The following is a 23074-nucleotide window of genomic DNA, read 5'->3' as shown; positions in this document are numbered from 1 at the left end:
GCACAGCTGCTGGAGGGCACAGCGGAGAGCAAATTTTATACGCGGCCAACAAAATAATCGATGCTACCGGTGGTGGTGTGATTATCAGCATTCTGTAGCATACATTTCGATCTGAAGATTATCGAATCGGTTCTTTTTAGAACTATAAATGCTTGAAGATAAGAGTTACGAGAATTTTCACAACTACTCCTAGTGTGAAATGTCCATCTATTTCTCAATAATCATTTTTACAATAACGACCAGGGCGCACCAAAGATAAACGGTAGTGTTGCCTATGAATAATTTATCACAACAAGACATAACCCTCATTTCAAGAATTTTCACTGCTAAATTGAGTGATTCCCCGGTTTAATTGTTCGTTTGTGTTCACTCGAACACCGTTATCAGTCAAACATAACAAACGAAAATTAGTTAATCTAAGAACCAGAGTGATTTTCGCAGCGGGAAAGCAAAAACTTTCTTTTGATGCTTATGAAAATCACTCAGTAGTATTGAAGATGTATTGGTTTGTTTCTCTTTCTTTCTATAAGCTACGTGGCCACGCCTTAATGGTAAAAATCTACGCTGAACTCGATACAAAAGATTGCGTGTGGTAAATTCAGCTCCAGTTTAGTTTGTTCCACGATAGCGAGTGCGGTGCAGCTGTTAAAGCTTTGCGACATTGAGAAACGAGAGCTGCATACGAGTCAACTTCCAGGCACCGCGGAGCATGTTACCTGTATTCTGCACACGGCAGCAACAATAACCATCGTACGCTGCAGGATATTTTGCTGGCACAGCTGCTGGAGGGCACAGCGGAGAGCAAATTTTATACGCGGCCAACAAAATAATCGATGCTACCGGTGGTGGTGTGATCATCAGCATTCTGTAGCTACATTTCGAGCTGAAGATTATGAAATCGGTTCTTTTCAGAACTATAAGATGATGAAGATAAAAGTTATGAAAATTTTCACAACTACTACTAGTGTGAAATTTTTATCTATTTCTAAATAATCATTTTCACAATAACGACCAGGACGCACCAAATATAAACGGTAGTGTTACCTATGAATAGTTTATCACAACAAGATATAACCCTCATTTCAAGAATTTGCACTGCTAAATTGAGTGATTTTCCGGTTTAATTGTTTGTTTGTGTTCACTCGAACACCGTTATCAGTCAAATGTTAGAAACGAAAATTAGTTAATCTAAGAACCAGAGTGATTTGCGCATCGGGAAAGCAAAACCTTTCTTTTGATGCTAATGAAAATCACTCAGTAGTATCGAAGGTGTTTTGGTTTGTTCCTCTTTCTCGAAGCTACGTAGCCACGCCTTAATTGCAAAAATCTGCTCTGAACTCGATACAAAAGACTGCGTGTAGAAAATTCAGCTTCAGTTTAGTTTGTTACACATAAGCGAGAGCAGTGCAGCTGTTAAAGGTACGCAACATTGAGAAACGAGAGCTGCATACGAGTCAACTCAAAATATTCATGGTGCGATTATCAGCGTTCTGTAGCACGAATTTTTAACTGAATATTATGGAATCGGTTCCGTCTGGACGAGGGAAATTTTTTTCTAATTCTAGTCACACCTTCTATTCCCGTTCATCTACGCATTCCCGCGAAACTACATATATTGCCCGCTTTACTAAAACTTAAAATGTAAGTCAATATGACAAAAAATGAAATTAGTTCGTAAAAGTATATATTAAATATTTAGTCCTACGTCACCATTTCATACAACCCCTAGGGCTGTATACCTTGTAGTATTTCAATTGATATAAGAGGTCACTCAAAGATGCGTGAAAACCTATTTCCCATCACCTATCAGCATTTTTAAACCTTTCTTATGCCCACGTCAACCCGACGTCAAACAACTAAGATTTTTTAGAGTTACTCACTTCAACACCTCGCTTAAATTACCGAGGACCGTCAAATCACCAAACGTCCATGGCTTACTCATTTACAGGCACTGATTTACTATTTAATTTAATTTCCTATTTAAAAAAAAAGGTTGATTAATAAATAACACATCTGTTCAACCAAAGAACCAAAAACGAGACAAAATCTCTTTATTTTAGGTATCGACATCTAGCGGTGGAGAGAACGCATTTCACACTCAAAATTGTATTATACTTACCATTTATACCTGCCCGTGGTGAAGAATTATTTCGGACTCTCTTGTCCTCATACAAAATCAAAAAGCAAAAAAACTGTTCGGCCCCTCGCCGTACTTTTGCGGAGAGAATTCTTTGTTCTCTCCGGTACTGGTATAACGACTGTGCCATTTCATGATAATCGTACAGTACCACCCGCATACGTGCGAGGTTTTTGTTGTACTTATTTTTTAAATGAATTTTATTGTGGCCCGAGTCGAAAACCGAATATCTTGACAAACGAAAATCTTTTTTTTAATTGTACCTAATGTAGCAAGCAGTACTGTGTATAGCGCGTCTGATATGCATTACGCGCAATATGAGGTATAGTAAACGGTACGAGAAAAAAATTATTGTCGTTAGTCGAGAAACGCGGTTTCCAACTCTAATCTAAATATTAAAGTAATTCTAATAACTGGTTAAAACGGTTTCAACAGTCGCGCGGTGTACGATCCATGTAAATTTGTTAAGCAATGTTTGAATGGTTGAAAGATTTTTAGTTTATTTTTTTCTGTCAACGATGATTGTGAATTGTTACTGATATTTCTGCCTAAAAAATTTCTTGAATGCGGTCCTGTCTTAACTTGATTTTGATAGATTTAAGATCACCTTTTTGTCCGGTTATTGAAGCAAAAAAAAGAATAGGTTTTCATGCATGTTCAAACTATTGGAGCGAGCTGTTTGCACGATGTACTGTAAAATCAATGTAGGATAGAACAGCAGGAAATGAATGAGAAAGCGTGGGCTAGGATTTGCAGCAGAGTTTTGTTTGAAGTTGCATATTTGTTCTGTGAAAATAATCAAATTCCAAAAAAGTTGCAACTTAATTTTCGAAAAATTACTACAGGTCGGACTCGATTATCCGGAGACTCGATTATCCGGGGGCCCGATTATCCGTGGCTCGATTATCCGGAGTTATGACGTGGGACTACGTCTTTCTTCACTATACTAAGGTACATTCTGGGAAAACTGTATTGAACATGTAACATTTTTTGTTGGCGGAATGGAAGATTTTAGATGCTAATAGCGCTCAAACAACTGTTCCGATTTCAATAGTTAATATACCGTTGGAAAGCTAAAATATACAAGATTTGTATAACATGATAATTTTAGTTACCATTTTCTTTTTACTCCGTGAAAATTGCGGGAAAGTTTGAAGGTCGGATATCCACATACATTTTCATACGATTAGTATATTTCCCTAATGCAGACTTAAAAAAAAGACGAAATAATTTCACGCATTCAGTCATTGCCTAGTAATGCCAGCCAATTGGCATCGCATTCATCACGCAACGTAAGCGACGAAGATTAGAGAGCAGAGATGCTTCCACGTGATTGGTTCTTCCCCCAATCACCCATGTTCCCCACGCTGAGTGACGCTATAAAAAGACATTCCGTGTTGAGAGAAGATCATCCGGTAAAGCTTCGGCTTCCCTTCGATCTGAGTTGGACCCCTCCAGTGGTAATCTAATTCAGATATCGTTGTTGGAATACAGCCCGAAACTGGTCGTGATCGGCACTGGGGACCATTGGAACCCGTTGGAAGGGGCCATTGGAAGACTTGGAAGCCGTTTGGATGCTGCCGATAGTAATTTGTGTAGTTATAGTGTGTCGTATACCAAGTGTGTGTGACTGAGTAGCGTTAGCGTGTGTATGTGTGTGTGTGTGAGTAGCGTGTGTATGTGTGTGTGGGAGTAGCGTGTGTATGTGTGTGTGAGTAGCGTGTGAGTAGCGTGTGCATGTGTGTGTGTGTGTGTAAGTAGCGTGTGTATGTGTGTGTGTGAGAGTAGCGTGTGTGTGAGTAGCGTGTGTGTGTGTGTGTGTGTGTGTGTGTGTGTGAGTAGCGTGTGTGTGTGTGAGTAGCGTGTGTGTGTGTAAGTAACGTGGGTGTGTCCGAGAAGCGTGTGGTTGTGAGTTGTGTGTGTATATAGCGTGTGTGTAAAACGTGTATGTGTGTATAACATGTGTGTGCAAAAATGCATTCATCCGAGATAAATTTATTTACGACAGAATACTTTTATAGGCAACAAGTTAATTATTTTTTCTATTAGTTGGTATGCTATGGTTTATGACAGGTGTATGTGTTTTTTTTTGTTCATGGATTGTTGTGTATGGTATTTGTACGTTTGGTGTGTGTTATATACTATGGCTATTGCAGAATTAAATCTTTGCACCCACAATAGTCCCACGTCAAGCCTACGTTTGTGCACTCAAGCACATACCCTTTAACTTTTTTTTTCTTCTGTATTTCTATAATGTACTTTTGCCTTCCGGGTGTTTGGAGTTTCGGGGTTGTTCAAAATTGTAACAACAATGCCCCGTTTTGTTTAGGTAGTTCGTTTTTAGCAGTTTTCTCGTCGTTCCTTCAACCAATTCTTACTCAACAGCCTCAAAAAGCAAGAGATTATAGTTTTTAATTGCCGATGAGGATTGATCAACCGGTTTCGAATTTATGGCCGGAACATATTTCTGTAATATAATGGCCATGATCAATGCAGTACATCGAACCACAAGCTGGCCTGTTTCGATGTTGTTCCGAATACTCCTGGATTATTGAACCAAAACTCATCAAGCGAAATCAATAACGATTTGAAATTCGCAAAGTAGCCCATTAGTGGCCATATCGAGGGTCTAGGTCGTTATAGGTCACTTGAGAAATAGAAAAAAAAATCATGAGTGTTGTCAAAATCTAACAGGGTCTGTATATGTAACACCTCAATTCTTCGCAATATTTAAAATAATAAAACAGATAAAGACCTAAATCTAATCAAATTCTATTATATTTTCTGGAAAATATTTCCTTCAATCTCTCGAAGCAAAAGCTGTCTTTCTTATGGTAGTTTTGATTTATTTGATTTTTTTTTTGTTCACACAACATTTATTGGACACGGCACAATACAAATTAATGTTTTACGTTACGTTACGGAACCTTTTTTTGACTCACGAGTTTGTAAATGGGGAGTAGTTGAGGCCTCAAGCTGTTACTAGCCGTCTGCAGAACCTTAACTTTCATCGCAGGGTTGAGCAGGTGGTGATGACGAAACTGGACGTTCCGTCTGTACCTTCAATTTCTTAACGACATTGCGTTGAGTATTTGTTAATGACTGAACTGATCGTTCTGCATGTACCATCTCGTCGCAACAGAAGTTTACTCCCGTATATTGGTCGTCGATCAGCCTACCAGGCGCATGTGAGCCTTACCTAATATGCAGTTTAATAAGAAGCAGTACTCGGTGATTCGGTCGGCGGATTGTTCATTGATCTTCAGAAAAAGTTCGACGGTTTTCCCTGCTACCTTGCGATTCCTTACGCACCACTCCAGTGCAGAGATACCGTCGTTCTGATTCTAGGTGAATCGCAATATCTTCTCGTTCGAAGTGTCCATATTGTTTGAAAAATACCCTGCGAACAAGATCGCTTTCGGCAGGTTAGTTGGGCTTCTTCCCAGGGAGTTAGGTCTGAGATGGTCTTCTCCAGCCACATTACCGTTTCATTGTCGGTACAGGTCAAGTAAAAGTAACCGACGGTAGCAAAGGGCCACCCCATTGCGGACCTGAGATTTCGTGCTCGCCGAACGATCAACTTCTGTGACGGAGAGTGGGCATTCTGGCTCCATCTCTCGAATGGTCTTGTTTTCAGGTATACCGCGTTCCTGCGCTTTTGTGCGTTAAAAAGACGATTAGCTCTTCTCTTGCGGGAAGCAGGTAGACTAGAAGGTGCGTCTGCATCTGTCTCCTTTGGGGAACCCAGGATCATAGAGAGGGCAGATGGGCATCCTTGTAGCGAAACACTACCAAGGTTAAGCCCTGCCTCCATCTCCTGATCGACCGTTCGTTCGACCACTTCCTCCGTCTCCTGTTGCGTATTTTTGTTGAAATTCTTTATTTTGTTTGTATTGTGTCCATAAGAAGCTAGGGAAATATAGGTCAAATGCGTCAGAGCCTTGGCAGAGGTGTTGATGGGCATCATTTGTTAATCCCCACCCCCTCCATTAATCCGTCGGCACGCGTCACTTGACACCCTAGTTAAGGGAACATCCATAAATGACGTAGCTTTTTTAAGGGTTTTTTGACACTCCCCTCGTAGCATATTCTCACAAAATCAGGACCCCCCTCTAGATAATTTCGTAGCTTTATAACAATCCCCCCCCCTACACCCACATGATATTATTTTTTATTATCAAAAACATACCTTGTGTCATAAATGAACACCAAAGGACAAAGAAGTAATAAAAATATCCCAAAACATACAAAACAGTGAAAAAAAAACAATTAGAAAAAAAACCAGATTTTTTCATAGTTTCATATATGCTACGTAGCTTGGCTTGACCTCCCACCCTCCCCCTCATCACCTTTTGTCGCAAAACTTCAAACCCCCTCCTCCCCCTCGAATGCTACGGCATTTATGAATGTTCCCTAAGACGTTTATCCATTCTTTTTATGTAATAGCCATGGATATTAGCTATTACAACCATCCTTTACAGGGGCTTTGGGCCCTCTGCTTTGGTTCTCAATAATTCAGGTCCATTCGTACGAGCACTAAAAGACCCATTGCAGGCGGAGTTGAGAAAATACATAAAATAAACTGAACGCATGTTCAGCTCAGAATGGCGAAAAATGCTTCTAATGATCAAAAATACAGGGATCCCAAGTAAAGGTTAAATAGCATAGCATAAACAGCTGCAAAACTTCGTAGTTGGTGCTAGCAACAATACTCTGTTTACGAGAACAAATTACCTTCGTCCCTGAGCAATAACATGAAATTTGGGATCTAATTAAATGTTACTAAACAAAGGTCAGATGTCTCAAGAGAACTGTTACCGCCCTGGCCACGTCCTTGCAACTGTTGGGGAACGTAAAAGGAATGTTAGTCCAACATTTACTTAAGAGAAACGCAGAGAACTCTACGTGCTCTCATAAATGTTACATGAGAGGGGAAATTTTAGTAGGAAAGGGAGACCCTGGGATACATCTGTTAGATGTTGCGGGTCGATAATTGATTATATCATAGGTATGAATTTTGAGAGCTGAGGCTGTTGTGATTTACCGACTTTTTAGTTTAAATTGTGTTTTATCAGTTGAATTTTGTAACCGTTGTTACAAATTGTCCTTAGTGTTTTTTTTTAAATGTGCTGTATGTTTATATGTAACTATTGTGTTTCTAATTTATTTTCATGTAGTTTGTTAGTAGGATTAGTAAATAAAAATAAAAATAATGTTATTAGTTAGGTTAGTAAGATACACAAACACAAAAATTGTTAGGTTAAAATGGGCCAAGCTAAACGCGGAACTGTTATACACACTCAGCAAAATACAACCCTGAGGGGGTGGGCATAATTGAATTCAGGAAAAGGGAAGAAAATGGTGGGTGGCAAAAGGAGGGGAATCAGGAATTGAAAAACCGCCAAATGGTCAGAAGTACCGCGGCGTTCGTGTGAGTAACAAGTGAGTGAAAAGTTGCAAGAAGGAAGCTAAGTAAAGTGAGCAGATTGTTGCGCTAAGCAAGGCAAACATATTCAGGACCTTTTTATTGCTATTTCATCGAATCCATATTCGATCGTCTGTTCCTCACTTCGCACGAGTCGGCCTAGGTGGTGAAATCCGCCTACGCCTAAGCGTAAAAGAGTTCGGGCAGCGACGAGCCAGCTTAATCCTCGGGCGACCGGCCCTAACCGTAAAAGAGGACCCTTCTCGGTGAAGCCAATACGGTATCGTCCGTGGCCCATCGATCGAGCCAAGGAAGGAAGACGCCGAAGGACCCGCATTCCCGCCAAACCACGAATCCGCTATCGCGATAAGGCATAGCCAGTGTTCCAGTCAGCGCAGAACAGCAACGAGTTTTCCCCTCCCCCCCGCAACCATCAACGTGGCATCGCAGCAACAGCAACGCAGCCCAGCAGAACCAGAACCCTTCGAGATAGTCGGTACGTACCGTGAGAAGAGAAGTGATCCGCTAGCGCCCACCCCTCACACATACACACACGCACACCCTTTAGATACGCAGTTAATTATTAAAGTAAAAACCCAGAAATCGAATCAAGTTATCAATTAAAGGTAAAAAGAAACCTCCTAGGAAAACAATAGTTTCTAGCACAACTTTTCCGCGCGAAGCCCCTCCGATTACCCCGCGGCAAGCCGACCCGGTGATTCAAGATCCACGGTCTCTTGCTCGGTGAGCTTTCTCGGGAGTACTATCTGCCCAAATAGTAATAATTTTTAGATTATTTATATAGCAAGCTAGTAAAAAATCAGTTTATTTTTCCTCTACTCTCAACCGAAAATACATACAAAACAGATCTGTACACGCCGATGATCAAAGCAAAAAAAAAATGCAGCGCCGCCTACATGTAAAAAAATTGATTGAGTATATAGTATGTCAACACAAACAACTCAAACAGAAAAAAAAATTTAAAAAAATAATGTCACTTATCTTGCACAAAATCCTCCAAAGACTGCATATTCCGATAGTTCTGTTGTGTGGAAAACCAACACTAGTAATTTTAGTAGATTTCACTATTTATTTTCTCGCAAAGCATACTTTAAAGGAAGAAATTACGTGGAGATAAAAGCGCGCACAAACAATCGGTCTTGTTGCCAGTTTCTCCTTTTCAGGGATCCCAAGTAAAGGTTAAATGCGCCCGAAATGCGTTTCAATATTATGAAAGACTAAAAAACTCTTTCTTAAACCTGAAAGCTCAGAGTCAGTGTTATGAAAATGACTGCAAAATAATGACAGCAAATTTTCAACTGAACCGGCTCTCATTGTATTGCACAGCTCTCTCTGCTCCCCCACACGTTCGGTGAACAGTTCGACAGCAACTGACGACAGCACACATGCAACTCCATACGGACTGTTATTTTTCATCTTCATATGTCTGTTGGTATTTCCAAGCTGTCGCGAATGACAGCCTGTAATCTTCCGACATCCTTCAACACAACTCCGAGCGGGATGTCAGGTGATTATGATCACGACAGTAAGGCCGATGAAAAAATGAAAGAGAGATGGTGCGAAGCACGTTTTTTCTTACGTGGGGAATAATATCAACAATGGAAACGGTTTGCTTTGTATTCAATATGCCACCGGCCTGTTAAAAAGGAGAAACGAAAAAATGCGAGTCGATGACAGCTGCAGCCGATCAGCAGACTGTCACACTGAGCAAACTAGGCTGTCATGTCCGAAAGAACAAAATACATGCGCAAGAATGAACTGTCGTACGCAACACAAGACAGTTTCTTTGCCTTGTTTAAGCTGTAGCTGTATGTGAGCTCCCATGAACAGCTCATGCATGAGGCTGTTAGAGTGAAAAGAGAGAAAAGTCGTCAGTATAATGTCGCTCTCCAGTCATTCTCCTAAGCTTGCTCAGAATAGCGGAAACCATGACTAACGCTCTGAAAAGATCTAAACAAGAAGATTTCCAAAATTTAGTAAATAATGGCGGAACAAGGCAGTTCGAAAAGAACATGATCCTGGAACAAAAACGGATTAACGAGAAAAAAAAAACATCTTCTAAGAAACAGAAAAATTCAAAAATAAATAATGATCACAATTTGAGCTCATATTGAGAAGAATGCTTATTAAAAAAAATAATAATTGAGCTAAGAATATCAGAAAACGTTTTTGAAGATCGGAAAAATAAAAAAATCAAAGTGAACCTAGTGTGACGTAAAAATTTAAACCAAGTTTTTAATTTGTACCAAATGCTAGAAAAGAACAGCATCCTAAATTGCTACAGAAAAAGTTTATACCTATTATCGAAACTAAAGTCAAGATAAGAAAACAAATCTCTCTCAGACTAAATTTGGTTAACTGTCAAATTTGTGATATAGGGTAAGGAACGACTTAAGCAGTAGCGCCTATTTTAATCAGTCGAAGAAAACAGGCCTCAAACTCCTGCATTTTGATCAATATCGACAATTTCAATGATAGAAACGTAAACTTTGGTCTTACGAATATAAGAAATACCGTTAACCACAAAGAAATCTATGAACAATTGCAATTGAAACAAATCGACCTATATTGCAGCCATTCAGGAGCCACTTCGGGTGCTGAAAAAAAACGCCTGCAAAACAGATGGAAACTGCTTAAAATAGGTTCGGGGTGATTGGAATAGTGTCTCTCGATTGGTAACTTTGATAGATAATTGTTAAAGTTTGCTAACATAGTTTTACAATCTGAAAACAAGTTCTGACAGAGAAAACGATAGAGAACAGATTGATATACTACTGTTTGAATTTCACCCAACACATTTCGAGTATTTCGTCTGAATACACAGCCAGTTCCTAAAGCTGCTTAGAATATGTTCCCTACCCTACGTATGATGACGACCACTTTATTTTTTACAACTGTGCCGGATAAACTTTTTTTTTGAAGATTTTTTTTCGTGTTTTCGTTTGGTAGATTCCAGATTATATTGAATTAGATTATAAAAAAATAGTTTATTTTTACTAGTTTGGTAATGTTGACGAAATCGAAAAATTTCCTGTATAAGTCGTACATCGTCGTATCATCTAACCAATCAGTTTTAACACTGAACATTACTTGCCCAGTCGCAGGCTAATATTGTGATATCAAAGTAAGTTCCAAACGGACAATGAAAATCATGACGCGTAAGGTCGTCACAATAATAGAATTTGGCACTGTCCATAGGATCTCGGAAAAAGCCCGTTACAGAACAGTTGAATTCGCTACTAGCCGCAGTGGAACTGACAGCAGTGGACGTCTCAGTTGTGGTCATAGTCCCGGCACTGACAGTTGTTGGTTCTTTGGTTAAAGTGGTAGCTGAAACGCTGGTTATTGTATCGCCATTCTTCAAGCCAGCTCGAAGCGCTCCAAGCAGTCCGAATTTGTCACCGCACCTACCGTTGAAATCATCGGTTTCGATTGACCACACCATTGCACCGGCCAGCCCGTGCAGATTCACTAAATCACACTGAAAGTAAGGTAATTTTAATGTTCCTTTTCGCCCTATTGAAGTATTTTAGGCAACGATCACCTTAAGCGTCAAGCTTTCAGCATTGTCAAAACCAACCCATTGATTCCCGCTGAACGCGTATGGAACCTGCTGATCTTCATCCCATTTGAAGTACCATCTATCAGTTAACAGTTTCTCACAAATCTATAATAATACAGTTATTGGTTGTAAGATTTCTTCAACCACGGACAAATTAAATTACCTCATTATAACCCAAAAATCCTAGCTCTTGACTATAGAGACCGCCTTGACCCGGACCACTGGATAAGGCACCGATATGGTTTTCGCTTGCCGATCGCAGCGTAAACGTTCGACCGTAGAATGCAACCCCGAGGTTTAGCTTCTCCGCTGGGGCTCCTGCGGCTAACCAGAACATAACACAACTTTCAACGTTGAGCTGTTGTTGAGCCACAGTAACATCGTTAGGTCCCGCATGGAGTGCTGCGTGATGCCCTGTCGTTGCTTCCCACGGACCATGAAGATCGTAAGTCATCAAATTAATAAAATCCAAATATTTCGATATCTCCGGGATGTTGTACGATATTGAAGCGGAAGTTTCAGCTGCTGCAACTGCTGCCGTTAGCAGCAAACCACGCTTGGATAACTCCTGTCGAAGATCTGAAAGTAGATGGACAAAATTGTCACGATCTACCATCGGATCGCCGTCCCGTTGGGCCGGATATTCCCAATCGACGTCCAGGCCATCAAATTCATGCCGAACACAGAACTCTGCAGCATCTTGCGCAAAGCGCGCACGAAGAACGGCATTCTGTGCTACATCGGAAAATGTCTCTGAACCTACATTCCAACCTCCGACAGCCACCAGCGTCTTCAGGTTTGTGTTAATTTTTTTCAAGCTGGTAAACTTTTTCATAGTTGCCAAGCCCCAATTATCCTCCAGATCTAACCAAGGATCTAGCACGCGAACTGTTCCGTTGGCGTTAACTCCAACGAAAGAATATATCAAATGAGTACACAAAAGCGGATCGATTCTGTCAACCACAAATTGGCCATTTCCATGTCGATAACTTGACCAGGATCCGTAGTAGCAAACAACATTTTCTACAAGTAATAGAATTAACATAGGATTTTGTTTTCACAATCACAACTCACTTTCTGCTTGCGTTAAGGGCACTACAAGGGCGATTAACCATAGTCCGATAAGTACAGTCATTTTTTGTTTGGTACGTAAAGCTCTTCGGTTCAATTACTTGTGAAATCTAACAGCAAACGAGCCGTACTCGATCTGCTTCCTGCTTTTATATGAAGCACGTATCTCTTATTGATGTTTGGTGAATGGATTTAGTGCATCGGAATCATTATCACGTACATAGCGATATCGTATCTAGAGCCAAACTGACCAGCAGCTCAAATCCCAACTGAAGTTCATTGCAGAGAGAACTTTTTAAGATCAACGTCCGAAAATTGACCTGCGAAAGGTTTTGTTCGGTTTTATTGCTATTCAATACTTTATAAAGTGTATACTTGCTAACTGCAGGAAGTGATAATAATTTCATTGTTTCGTCATCGCTAACCAGTCAGACACTTTATTTATTTATCTAGGCTTTTGTACTAGTAGCTCTCAAGTAGACAAGTTTATTAAGTGCACTACGGAATTCGTTAATGTTCCATTATCTAATGGACAATAACCGGTGGACATTAGCCTACAAAACTATTAGGAATATTCAAGTCTACAAAGTGCTCTTCTACAAAAATCCAGCCATAAATTATGTTTTCCATTACACATTACACACTGGGTATTAGTTTGAGAATTCGACATTGTTTAGTTTATAACAATATTGAATAAAACTTAACTCGGAACTCGACCTTCTGTTTCTTATACACAGACTTCGCAGCCAACTGTTTAGTGTACAGGACAATTGCGGGGCTAGCGCTACGAGACTCGAACCCACGATAACTGGCTTGTTCGACCAGCATCGTATCCCAAAACCAACTGAGAGTTTGGAGAGGTTGTGGCCATGGGACACTTTTTTCGTTCAAGCATCCATCTCTTTGTGAGACAAAAGCAAGTGTCTATACTGTGAATTTAATTTTTAACTACACATTAACGCTCAGCGATTACCGTTTATGGTGACGCTAATTTGTCGATTATCGGATTAGTAAGGCCGTTACAAATTTTATTTTCATTTTATGTCACCCCCCCTTCAAAAATCTTGAATATTGGAAGGGGAAGAAAATACTACAAAGTATACAGCCCTAGGGGTTGTATGAAATGGTGACGGAGGACTAAATATTTAATATATGCTAAACTAAATATTATTATATGCTGCGCTTAACTGTTCATAGGTAACACTACCGTTTATTTTTGATAGTCGTTATTTTAAAACTAACGATGCATGAATACATGAAAATTTTACACTAGTAGTAGTTGCGAAAATTCTCATAACTCTTATCTTCAAGCATCTATAGTTCTGAAAAGAACCGATTCCATAATATTCAGTTAAAAATTCGTGCTACAGAACGCTGATAATCGCACCATGAATATTTCGAGTTGACTCGTATGCAGCTCTCGTTTCTCAATGTCGCGTACCTTTAACAGCTGCACTGCTCTCGCTTATGTGTAACAAACTAAACTGAAGCTGAATTTTCTACACGCAGTCTTTTGTATCGAGTTCAGAGCAGATTTTTGCAATTAAGGCGTGGCTACGTAGCTTCGAGAAAGAGGAACAAACCAATACACCTTCGATACTACTGAGTGATTTTCATAAGCATCAAAAGAAAGGTTTTGCTTTCCCGATGCGCAAATCACTCTGGTTCTTAGATTAACTAATTTTCGTTTCTAACATTTGACCGATAACGGTGTTCGAGTGAACACAAACAAACAATTAAACCGGAAAATCACTCAATTTAGCAGTGCAAATTCTTGAAATGAGGGTTATATCTTGTTGTGATAAACTATTCATAGGTAACACTACCGTTTATATTTGGTGCGTCCTGGTCGTTATTGTAAAAATGATTATTTAGAAATAGATAAAAATTTCACACTAGTAGTAGTTGTGAAAATTCTCATAACTCTTATCTTCATCATCTTATAGTTCGGAAAAGAACCGATTTCATAATCTTTAGCTCGAAATGTAGCTACAGAATGCTGATGATCACACCACCACCGGTAGTATCGATTATTTTGTTGGCCGCGTATAAAATTTGCTCTCCGCTGTGCCCTCCAGCAGCTGTGCCAGCAAAATATCCTGCAGCGTACAATGGTTATTATTGCTGCCGTGTGCAGAATACAGGTAAGATGCTCCGCGGTGCCTGGAAGTTGACTCGTATGCAGCTCTCGTTTCTCAATGTCGCAAAGCTTTAACAGCTGCACCGCACTCGCTATTGTAGAACAAACTAAACTGAAGCTGAATTTTCCACACACAATCTTTTGTATCGAGTTCAGCGTCGATTTTTACCATTAAGGCGTGGCCACGTAGCTTATAGAAAGAAAGAGAAACAAACCAATACATCTTCAATACTACTGAGTGATTTTCATAAGCATCAAAAGAAAGTTTTTACTTTCCCGCTGCGAAAATCACTCTGGTTCTTAGATTAACTAATTTTCGTTTCTTATGTTTGACTGATAACGGTGTTCGAGTGAACACAAACAAATAATTAAACCGGAAAATCACTCAATTTAGCAGTGAAAATTCTTGAAATGAGGGTTATGTCTTGTTGTGATAAACTATTCATAGGCAACACTACCGTTTATCTTTGGTGCGCCCTGGTCGTTATTGTAAAAATAATTATTGAGAAATAGATGGACATTTCACACTAGGAGTAGTTATGAAAATTCTCGTAACTCTTATCTTCAAGCATTTATAGTTCTAAAAAGAACCGATTCGATAATCTTCAGCTCGAAATGTATGCTACAGAATGCTGATAATCACACCACCACCGGTAGCAACGATAAAATATAAAATTTGCTCTCCGCTGTGCCCTCCAGCAGCTGTGCCAGCAAAATATCCTGCAGCGTACAATGGTTATTATTGCTGCCGTGTGCAGAATACAGGTAACATGCTCCGCGGTGCCTGGAAGTTGACTCGTATGCAGCTCTCGTTTTATCAATGTCGCAAAGCTTTAACGGCTGCACCGCACTCGCTATTGTGGAACAAACTAAACTGAAGCTGAATTTTCCACACGCAGTCTTTTGTATCGAGTTCAGCGTAGATTTTTACCATTAAGGCGTGGCCACGCAGCTTAGACAAAGACAAACAAACCAAAACACTTTGTTGAGTCAAAATATGTAGGCAGTGGAATTTATTTCGTCCATGTTATTGTTATCTGTGCTTGGGAAGCAAGCCAAGAACAAGGGAAATGTATGGGAAAGCTTGACCTTGGAACTTTTCACCTTTTTCCACCATTAAGCAGTAAAGCAACAATGTTGAACATAATATCAAAAAATTGTTACACATTTTATCTATCCACCGAAATATAAATGGCTAAGATGCATTAAGCCGTTCGCTTGCTATAACCGTTTGAAATCTGACGCTACATTTGCCAGTTTCATTTTCATTTTCACAAAGTGTAATCTAGTATAGAAAACAAAGACGTAGTCCTACGTCAAAAAAGCTCAAACCGTTTTGTTCATTTTATTGGTTTTCCGAGAGCATAAATGCTTTATTCAGCAACTAACAAGTCCAGTGACAGCGAGAGTGTCGTCAAAAGGCAAGCGAAATAAATAAAAATAATAATAAAGTGTTCTTTTTCCACATTAATTTGAGTGCAAGTTACAAACGTCATAACTTGCACACAAACTTTGATCAAAGATATTTCTTTTTTTCTCGTCTCGTTGTTTTTTATTTTTTTCCATCCCCTTTGCTAACTTTGATAACCTTGGACATAAAAAGATTTCGAAATTTGTATCAGCCTAACTAGCAACACTAAATTTTCAGTATGTGGTACCCACCACTGCATACTATTTAATATTTTACGATCTATTGTTTTGAGGGATATATTTTTTAAGTTTATCATTCAGGGACTTTTTTTCGATTTTGGTGTATAATTTGCGTCCACCACTTTGTACAACTTTTATCCTAACTTTATTGCGAATTGCAACAAAAGTTCATATCAATGGACAACGTAATTCTAATTCCCTAACAAAAATGATTTAAATGAAACTCTGCACACAGAGTCGAATTTGGGTGTTGGGGGACCCGGGACAGATATTTTCGTGGGGCCCTCTTTTCTAAGTACATTTAAATGTAAGATAAATGCAAATTGCGAAAATAACTTCATCCTCCGCTGGAGCGTGACGTGCAAAAAAAAGGTCTTCACTTTGTCTTCCAATCTGCTTCGACTCGAGTGGTGTTTACATGTCTGGCCTAGGACTAGGGAAGGCCCTTGAGTCGAGGAGCCCGGGTCATTTTCCCCTATGCATTATCCGTATCCGGATATCCAAGTATCCGAATAGTATTCGTTCGCCCATCCGTGATCCGAGCTTCGGATAACCGGATCACGAGTATATCCGGTTAAAAGTCCCAGCACTACTTCAGGCACGACACGAGAAGCGGTGAACGGAATCAGAAACCGTACGGTGCCATCCCAGCTATGTACAACAACAGGGAACCTGATGAGACACTGGTGACCATGCGATAGAAAAAACATTTCGAGCTGTTGCTGAACGGCAGAGAGCCATCTACAAAAACAGGGTAGAAATTGAGGAGAATGGACGAGCTGTGGATCCGCCAAATTTCGAATGGCCTCCCAGCCTAACTTTTTAAAGCCGGGAGTGAGCAGCTGTTGCGTGCAATCCACCTTGAAAGTTTGGACCGAAGACAAACTTCCAGCAAGCAGAATGGACGGACTCCTAGTCTACAAAAAGGGACCGACTCGCATAATACTTCTCAATTCTGCTTACAAGATTTTCTCCTGCATCCTGTTTAAGAAACTGAGGCCGTTGCAGGAAACCTTTGTCTAAGAGATCCACTGCGGTTTCCGGGAAGGGCGATCTACAACAGACCAAATGTTTACCTTGCGTCAAATCCTTGACAAGAGAAGTGAACTTGCAAACGGGCAAGTTGTTGAGTGTAACGAATTATGGCAGATTATGCTTGAACACGGTTTCCCAGCAAAACTGATTAAGCTGATTCGTGCAACCCTTGACGGTTTTTTATCATGCGTCAGGATAGCGGACGTGACTTGACGGATAGCAGCTGCAAACAGGACCTATTACGGTTTACGTAGTCAGCTGAGATCCTGCAGCCTGCATGTCCGCACGAAATTTGCGCTCTACAGGACGCTGATTCTCCCGGTGGTACTCAACGGTCATGAGTGCTGGTTAATGAAGGAGGCCGACCGGCGCGCACTTGGAAAACTGTTGAATGGAGTGTGGCGCAGGCGCATGAACCACGAGGTGTACCAAGCATACCATCATGCGAATATCATCTAGCTGATAAAACACGGCAGACTACAGTGGGCTGGTCACGTAGCATAAATGTCAGAGGAGATAATATTCAGCAGAGAGCCCTACAGAGGTCGGTGATTCCGTGGTAGACCCCGTTTTTGTTGGATGTTGGATGAGGATTGGAAGAGACTAGCGCAAGAATGATGCGGTGACGTATTCTAGATTCGGCAATGGGTCGTTAACGACTTGTCCCCATAAAAGTAAAGTAAAATAAGTAATAAGCCAACAATATTTCTATACATTTTCCGGCATACCAAAACGTTTCAGGCATGATACATTTTATATTCTAGAACTTTAAAACCGACGTAAAATTTTCCTCATATATTACACATAAAAGTACTAAAAATCCCTCGCGCCAAAAATACACACATTTGAAGGGTGTCCCACATCCAATTGCGTCACGGGAAAAACGTTATAGAAAATTATATTAAATTATATTATTATTATTGTTTACACTGTATTTTTATCACTGTCAGTTTTTCAAAAATTGGAAAAAATGCCGTTACCCGAATAATGAAGTGCAGAAGGCTCTAAATGATGACGAAGCCTCATTGGCGTATCATGGATGACGTCAAGGCGGACTTCCGGCAGCAGCAGCTACTGTGCTTCGCTGCCCAGTAACTTTGATTTGTAAGGAAGCAGAAACTTTTACTGTTTACCAAGAATTACCTGATTTGGCAAGCGTTTTGCACATGTGGCAAAAGGAGTGCACCGTTCGTGACTACCGACTGTAAAAGGGGAGATCTACCTCGAGGAGTGTCTACAGAGGCGTCTACTTTCTTTGTTGAAGCAGCACGATACATAGTTAGGTTCTTCTGGCCGGACTTTCGTGCCACTATTCAAATTATGTCTAGGAGTGGTACGAAGCCAACGGGGTTACTTTTGTATCCAAGGACATGAAACTTCCCAACGCACCGGAACTAAGGCATATCGAAAAATGCTGGGCTATTATGAAGCAGGCTGCCTCAGGCCTGGATATGAGGGGGGGCATAGGGGGCAAATGCCCCGGGCCTCCCGATTCAAGGGGCCCCCCTAGTCCTGGGCGACCTTTTTTTTTCTTGCTCGTCACCTTCCAGAACAATACCTCTAAATGTTTTAAGAAAAGAGGGCCTCGCAAACGCCTAAATCCGGCCCTGGTAGTAGGTACGAGAGCATCCCAAAGATGTCAAATCTGAGAAGGAGGTAATGAGTGGAGTTAAGCGTAAGGTGCTAGCGTACGTTTATGGTATTAAGTTGAATTATATTTTATTGTCTGGATGTTTTAAAAGGACACCCTTTATTAGAATATAATGTCAAATTTTGGTTCGGCGTCCCAAAATTATAAAAATATAATGTGTTTTCCTTATTTACAGCGGCAATTTCACTGAGCTGCACACAAATAGAAATCGGTTGAATTGTCTGATGGAGGAGGTTATAACGAACTTCTCGAAAAAGCTTTACTTTCAAGACATCGGAATAGTCTGGGCTCAGGGAAGCAAACATTAGTTGACCTATTGGGACGGGGAGATTCTGTCATTCTTTTTTTCATTTAGACGCTGGTATAGAAGGTACCACAGCAGACAATTGGTGTGTTTTAATGAAGTCTGTGCCAGGCGTGCTCGTATGTGAGTGGTTCATTACTCGTGGAAATTCGATCTTGAACTCCCGAAATGTAGATGCAATAATGTAAAGCAATAATGACAACTAAAGCCTCACAAAGTTGTCCATTATTTCATTAATCCAACTACATATTGATTATAGTAATCCATCATGTGGATACACAAATATTATCGTATTAAACATTTCATACCAAGGAGTGAACAATCCGGAGAGTGTATCCCGTTATAGTGCAGTAAGACGTAGTCATACGTCAAATAAAAATTTCGAACAAAAACTTTTTTATGTCCTGGAAAAACGGCAATGGCAACAGTTAGAGAAAAATTGTTAATTCTAAGTAATTGTTTGAACCTGCATCAAGAAATATCGAAAATATTGAATTTAAGATCCTACACTGAAATAAAATCAATTTTAAATCAAAAGGTGATTTCAAGAAAATCAGCAAAATCTTATATTTTTCAAAGTAAGTTTTGTAGATAGACAACTCAGTTGCCTAAAACTGTTTTGCAAAACTAAAGTAGTCGACCACTCTTAAAAAAAGTTTTTCTGACAAAACCTTTTTGGCGAGGCTCCATTACATGGTAGAAAAAGTGTTATTTGGAAAAACCTTTTTTTCTCAAGAGTGCTCGCTTTGGTTCGTTCAGAAGAGTTTTATTTCGAAAGAAATCTGAAATGACCGACTTTTTATTACCACTTAAAAAAAAAGACTGCAGGACCTCAAAATTTATTTATTCAATATTTTTAAACGGAAAGTTGGACAATTTCCCAAAAATCATTTCTTGACAAATTTTCTCCAACACTTGCCATTACAGAACGGTTATGGTCTCAGAAGCAAAAAAACGAAAACGGTTTCAAACATGAAAAAGCTTTTGTTAGAGAAACTTTTGACGTGGGACTACGTCTTTGTTTTTTATACTGGGCTGCATTCTGTAAAAAAGGAAATGGAACTGGCAAATGTTGCGTCAGATTTCAAACGATAATAACATCATAACCACATGAAGGATAACAATAACCAACATGTTTTTGGATAGATAAAATGTTGGACAATTTAGTAATACACTAGTTATTACTATTATTTCATTGCTCAGCGCTGAAAATTGACAAAAAGTTTCAAGCACAAATGTACGCGAACAAAAACCAATCACATGCGAGCATTCCTAGCACAGACAGCATGAATAGACACAAACCATTCCCTCCTATATTCTCTGTATAAATATCAAAAGAAAAATCGACAGAGTCTCCCCGTCCCAATAGGTCAATTAATGTGTGCAACTAAGGAAAAACTGCATTGCTGCTGCTGATGTCTACCATAAAGTACCCAACAATAATTAAACATTTTTGCAACGGTTATAAGTTATAAGTTATTTTGATTTCATTTCAGTTTCGATGTCTACTAAATATTCATGACTGGATAATATCGAAAGAGTAAATTCCTAAATATACATATAGAAGAGAAAGAGCCGGCGAAAGCTTGTGAACTTTTTTGTCCATTGATAAAATTTATTCAAAATCTATTTTTCAATTTGAACATTGTTAGATGATATTTTTTCATTTATATTAAATTTTTAATTATATTTCTTAAAAAAATTTAAGGGAAGGCTGAGAATAAACATACGTGAATTACTGAGCAAACGAGTTGATTCTGTCTGCAGACTCTGTAACTTTCGTTATAAAAAATCCCTCTGATTACAGTGTTTAGTCCCACACCACTATTTCATACAACCCTAGAGCTGTATACTGCCCCTGTTTACATAGTTGACGTAAGAGCCAAAATGACCAAAATGCACTTTTTCGATGATTCAGCTTCCTTTCCCTAAGATACATACACTGCAAATGAAAAGAAAACTATTTTGTTCTAAAACTTTTGAGAAATATTGGAAAAACGTTTTGGCGTAACTGCCAATTGGTTGCAAAAACTGGCGTCACTCCATACAAGGTGCAATTGTCTATGTTAAGTCGTTTTACTCGACTGTCTAACTACTGTCTCTTTGTCTAAGTTAAGTCGTTTAATTCGACAAATATTTCATGGAAAGGGGAAAAGGGAAAAGGGGGATTGGATTCTTGTATTGAATATTGATATTTTCACAAACACTCAGCCTCAGGAAGGTCTAAAATCATCGTCTCCTTTCCCCCTACTAGTGGATATTTGCATCAGATGAAATAATTCAAACGTGTGTGTATATTACGGTGGGTAAATTTAATCGATTTGCCAGAACGTTTTTATCGTTCTATTTGGGTCCCCAAACAATCCTGACACTACCGGAAGTTGATTGATCGATAGCTCTCTAGGAAGAAACATGCGAAAAAAGTTTCCTATACTAATTTTTATACGAATTCATGTACATGCATATTAGAGTGGCCATATTTTATATGGCTGTTTTTGAAACTATCTATCTTAATGAGTGCCGGGCTGAGAAAGTTTTCTTTTGACCTCTACAATAAGCCACGAAAATTTGAAGTTCATCGGAGTTTATTTAATGGACCCACAAAGCGCTTATATTTGAGAAATCGATTTACATGAAAATTTTATGGAGTTTTTCCTTTTTTTAACACATGTCTCTCGATAAATTTATTCAAATACACTTGTTTTTTCATAAAACAGTAATATTATCACCCTAATTTAAGATTAAAAAAAATCTATAACTTTTGGTGTTTGTTAAAAAGTTTGTATTTTGAATGAGGTGTGTATTTTCCGGTATAAATCAACAACATGCAATATAAACTGAAATTCGTCTTAATTATGTGTTGAAACACGGTTAGAATTTTTCATAGATTTAACATTAGGTTTTGAAACCAAAAATGGCCGACTTCCGGTCACCATTTTGAATTTTCAAAGGCCCAAGACTCGGTAACAGTTAATGCGTCACCTGTGAAAACGCTATTTTATGTTTGCTGCGGTGAAGCAAACATAAAATAGCGTTTTCATAGGCAGTGCATTATCTAATTCCGAGTCTTGTGCTTCTAAAAATTCGAAGTGGTGATTCGAAATTGGCTGTTTGTGGTTTCAATACCGTTTCACCTTAGGGACCATTTACTTTAAATCGCCTGATCATTTTTTGTTTATTTTAAAGGGGATATCAGGCCAATCCAACTATCAAATTTGGCATAAGCGAAAGAATCACGTAGAGAATTCATAACGTGATTAATACATTAGACAGCACTCGTACATCCGAAAAACTCCTGAATGTGAAGTTTGACTACCAACAGGGACATGTCTTGATTGCAATTTATGGTCAATGATCAGAACTTTTGGATCATTGAAGTTGTGAGTGAGTTGATTAGCTGGTTTGATTTGGTTTGATGCTCTTGTAAAACGGTTAAAGACAAGTGTTTGAGGTCTGATGCTCTTGCCATGTAATATATTTTGCATAAAAGTTCATAGAAATGAAGAGGACAAGTAATATTGGTTAGTTTTCCGAACTTTTCCGAAATATTTCAATCCACTAGCGCATAATGAACTTTTAGGCGATATTTTTGCCGTAACTTGAATCAATTTTAAGCGCGCCCAAGAACTTTGCACTTTCATCGAGCCTCATGAGAATTGTTATTCAATCAACAGGAAATCTACCGACCGTATTTGATAATATTCACCGTCTTTCAGATCACTAGTGCTGAACTGTTTCATAGGAAATAAAAATAATAATAACACTAAAAATAACATTAAATTCATACAAAAAGTTCTTAATAATTTTAAAAATTTTGCTTCACCAATCCGATTGTGGCGGTTCACTTCACGCAGTTGCTGCAATGAAGTACGATTAAGGATATTATCACTGAATGGCAGTTTCAAAACCTCTAACGAACATGAGAGGTCATTCATTTATTACGTAACGTACTAAGACGAAGGGGATATTCAACGAAGAGTTCCATCGCGCGAGGCCCCCATGCAAAATTGCGGTATTTAGGGATAGGAGGTGTCCAAAATTGCTATAATTTGGCGTTACGTAATATGTGAATGTCCCT

The 23074-nt window shown here is 39.2% G+C and overlaps 1 protein-coding gene across 1 annotated transcript; it reads right to left on the bottom strand.

Moving 5' to 3' along the window:
• Positions 1–10627: 10627 nt before the first annotated feature.
• LOC129722527 (chitinase-3-like protein 1) lies at positions 10628–12526 on the bottom strand. Its single transcript, XM_055676014.1, has 4 exons — positions 12220–12526; positions 11309–12168; positions 11128–11250; positions 10628–11064 (listed from the first exon to the last, which is right to left on the bottom strand). Exons 1-4 carry the CDS (start codon positions 12278–12280, stop codon positions 10657–10659), a joined length of 1452 nt encoding a protein of 483 aa, XP_055531989.1. The 5' UTR covers positions 12281–12526; the 3' UTR covers positions 10628–10656.
• Between the last annotated feature and the right edge of the window lie 10548 nt (positions 12527–23074).

The sequence above is a fragment of the Wyeomyia smithii genome, chromosome 2, assembly GCF_029784165.1.
Source record: "Wyeomyia smithii strain HCP4-BCI-WySm-NY-G18 chromosome 2, ASM2978416v1, whole genome shotgun sequence".
Taxonomy (NCBI): Eukaryota; Metazoa; Arthropoda; class Insecta; order Diptera; family Culicidae; genus Wyeomyia; species Wyeomyia smithii.
This window is presented reverse-complemented; position numbering and strand designations above follow the sequence as displayed.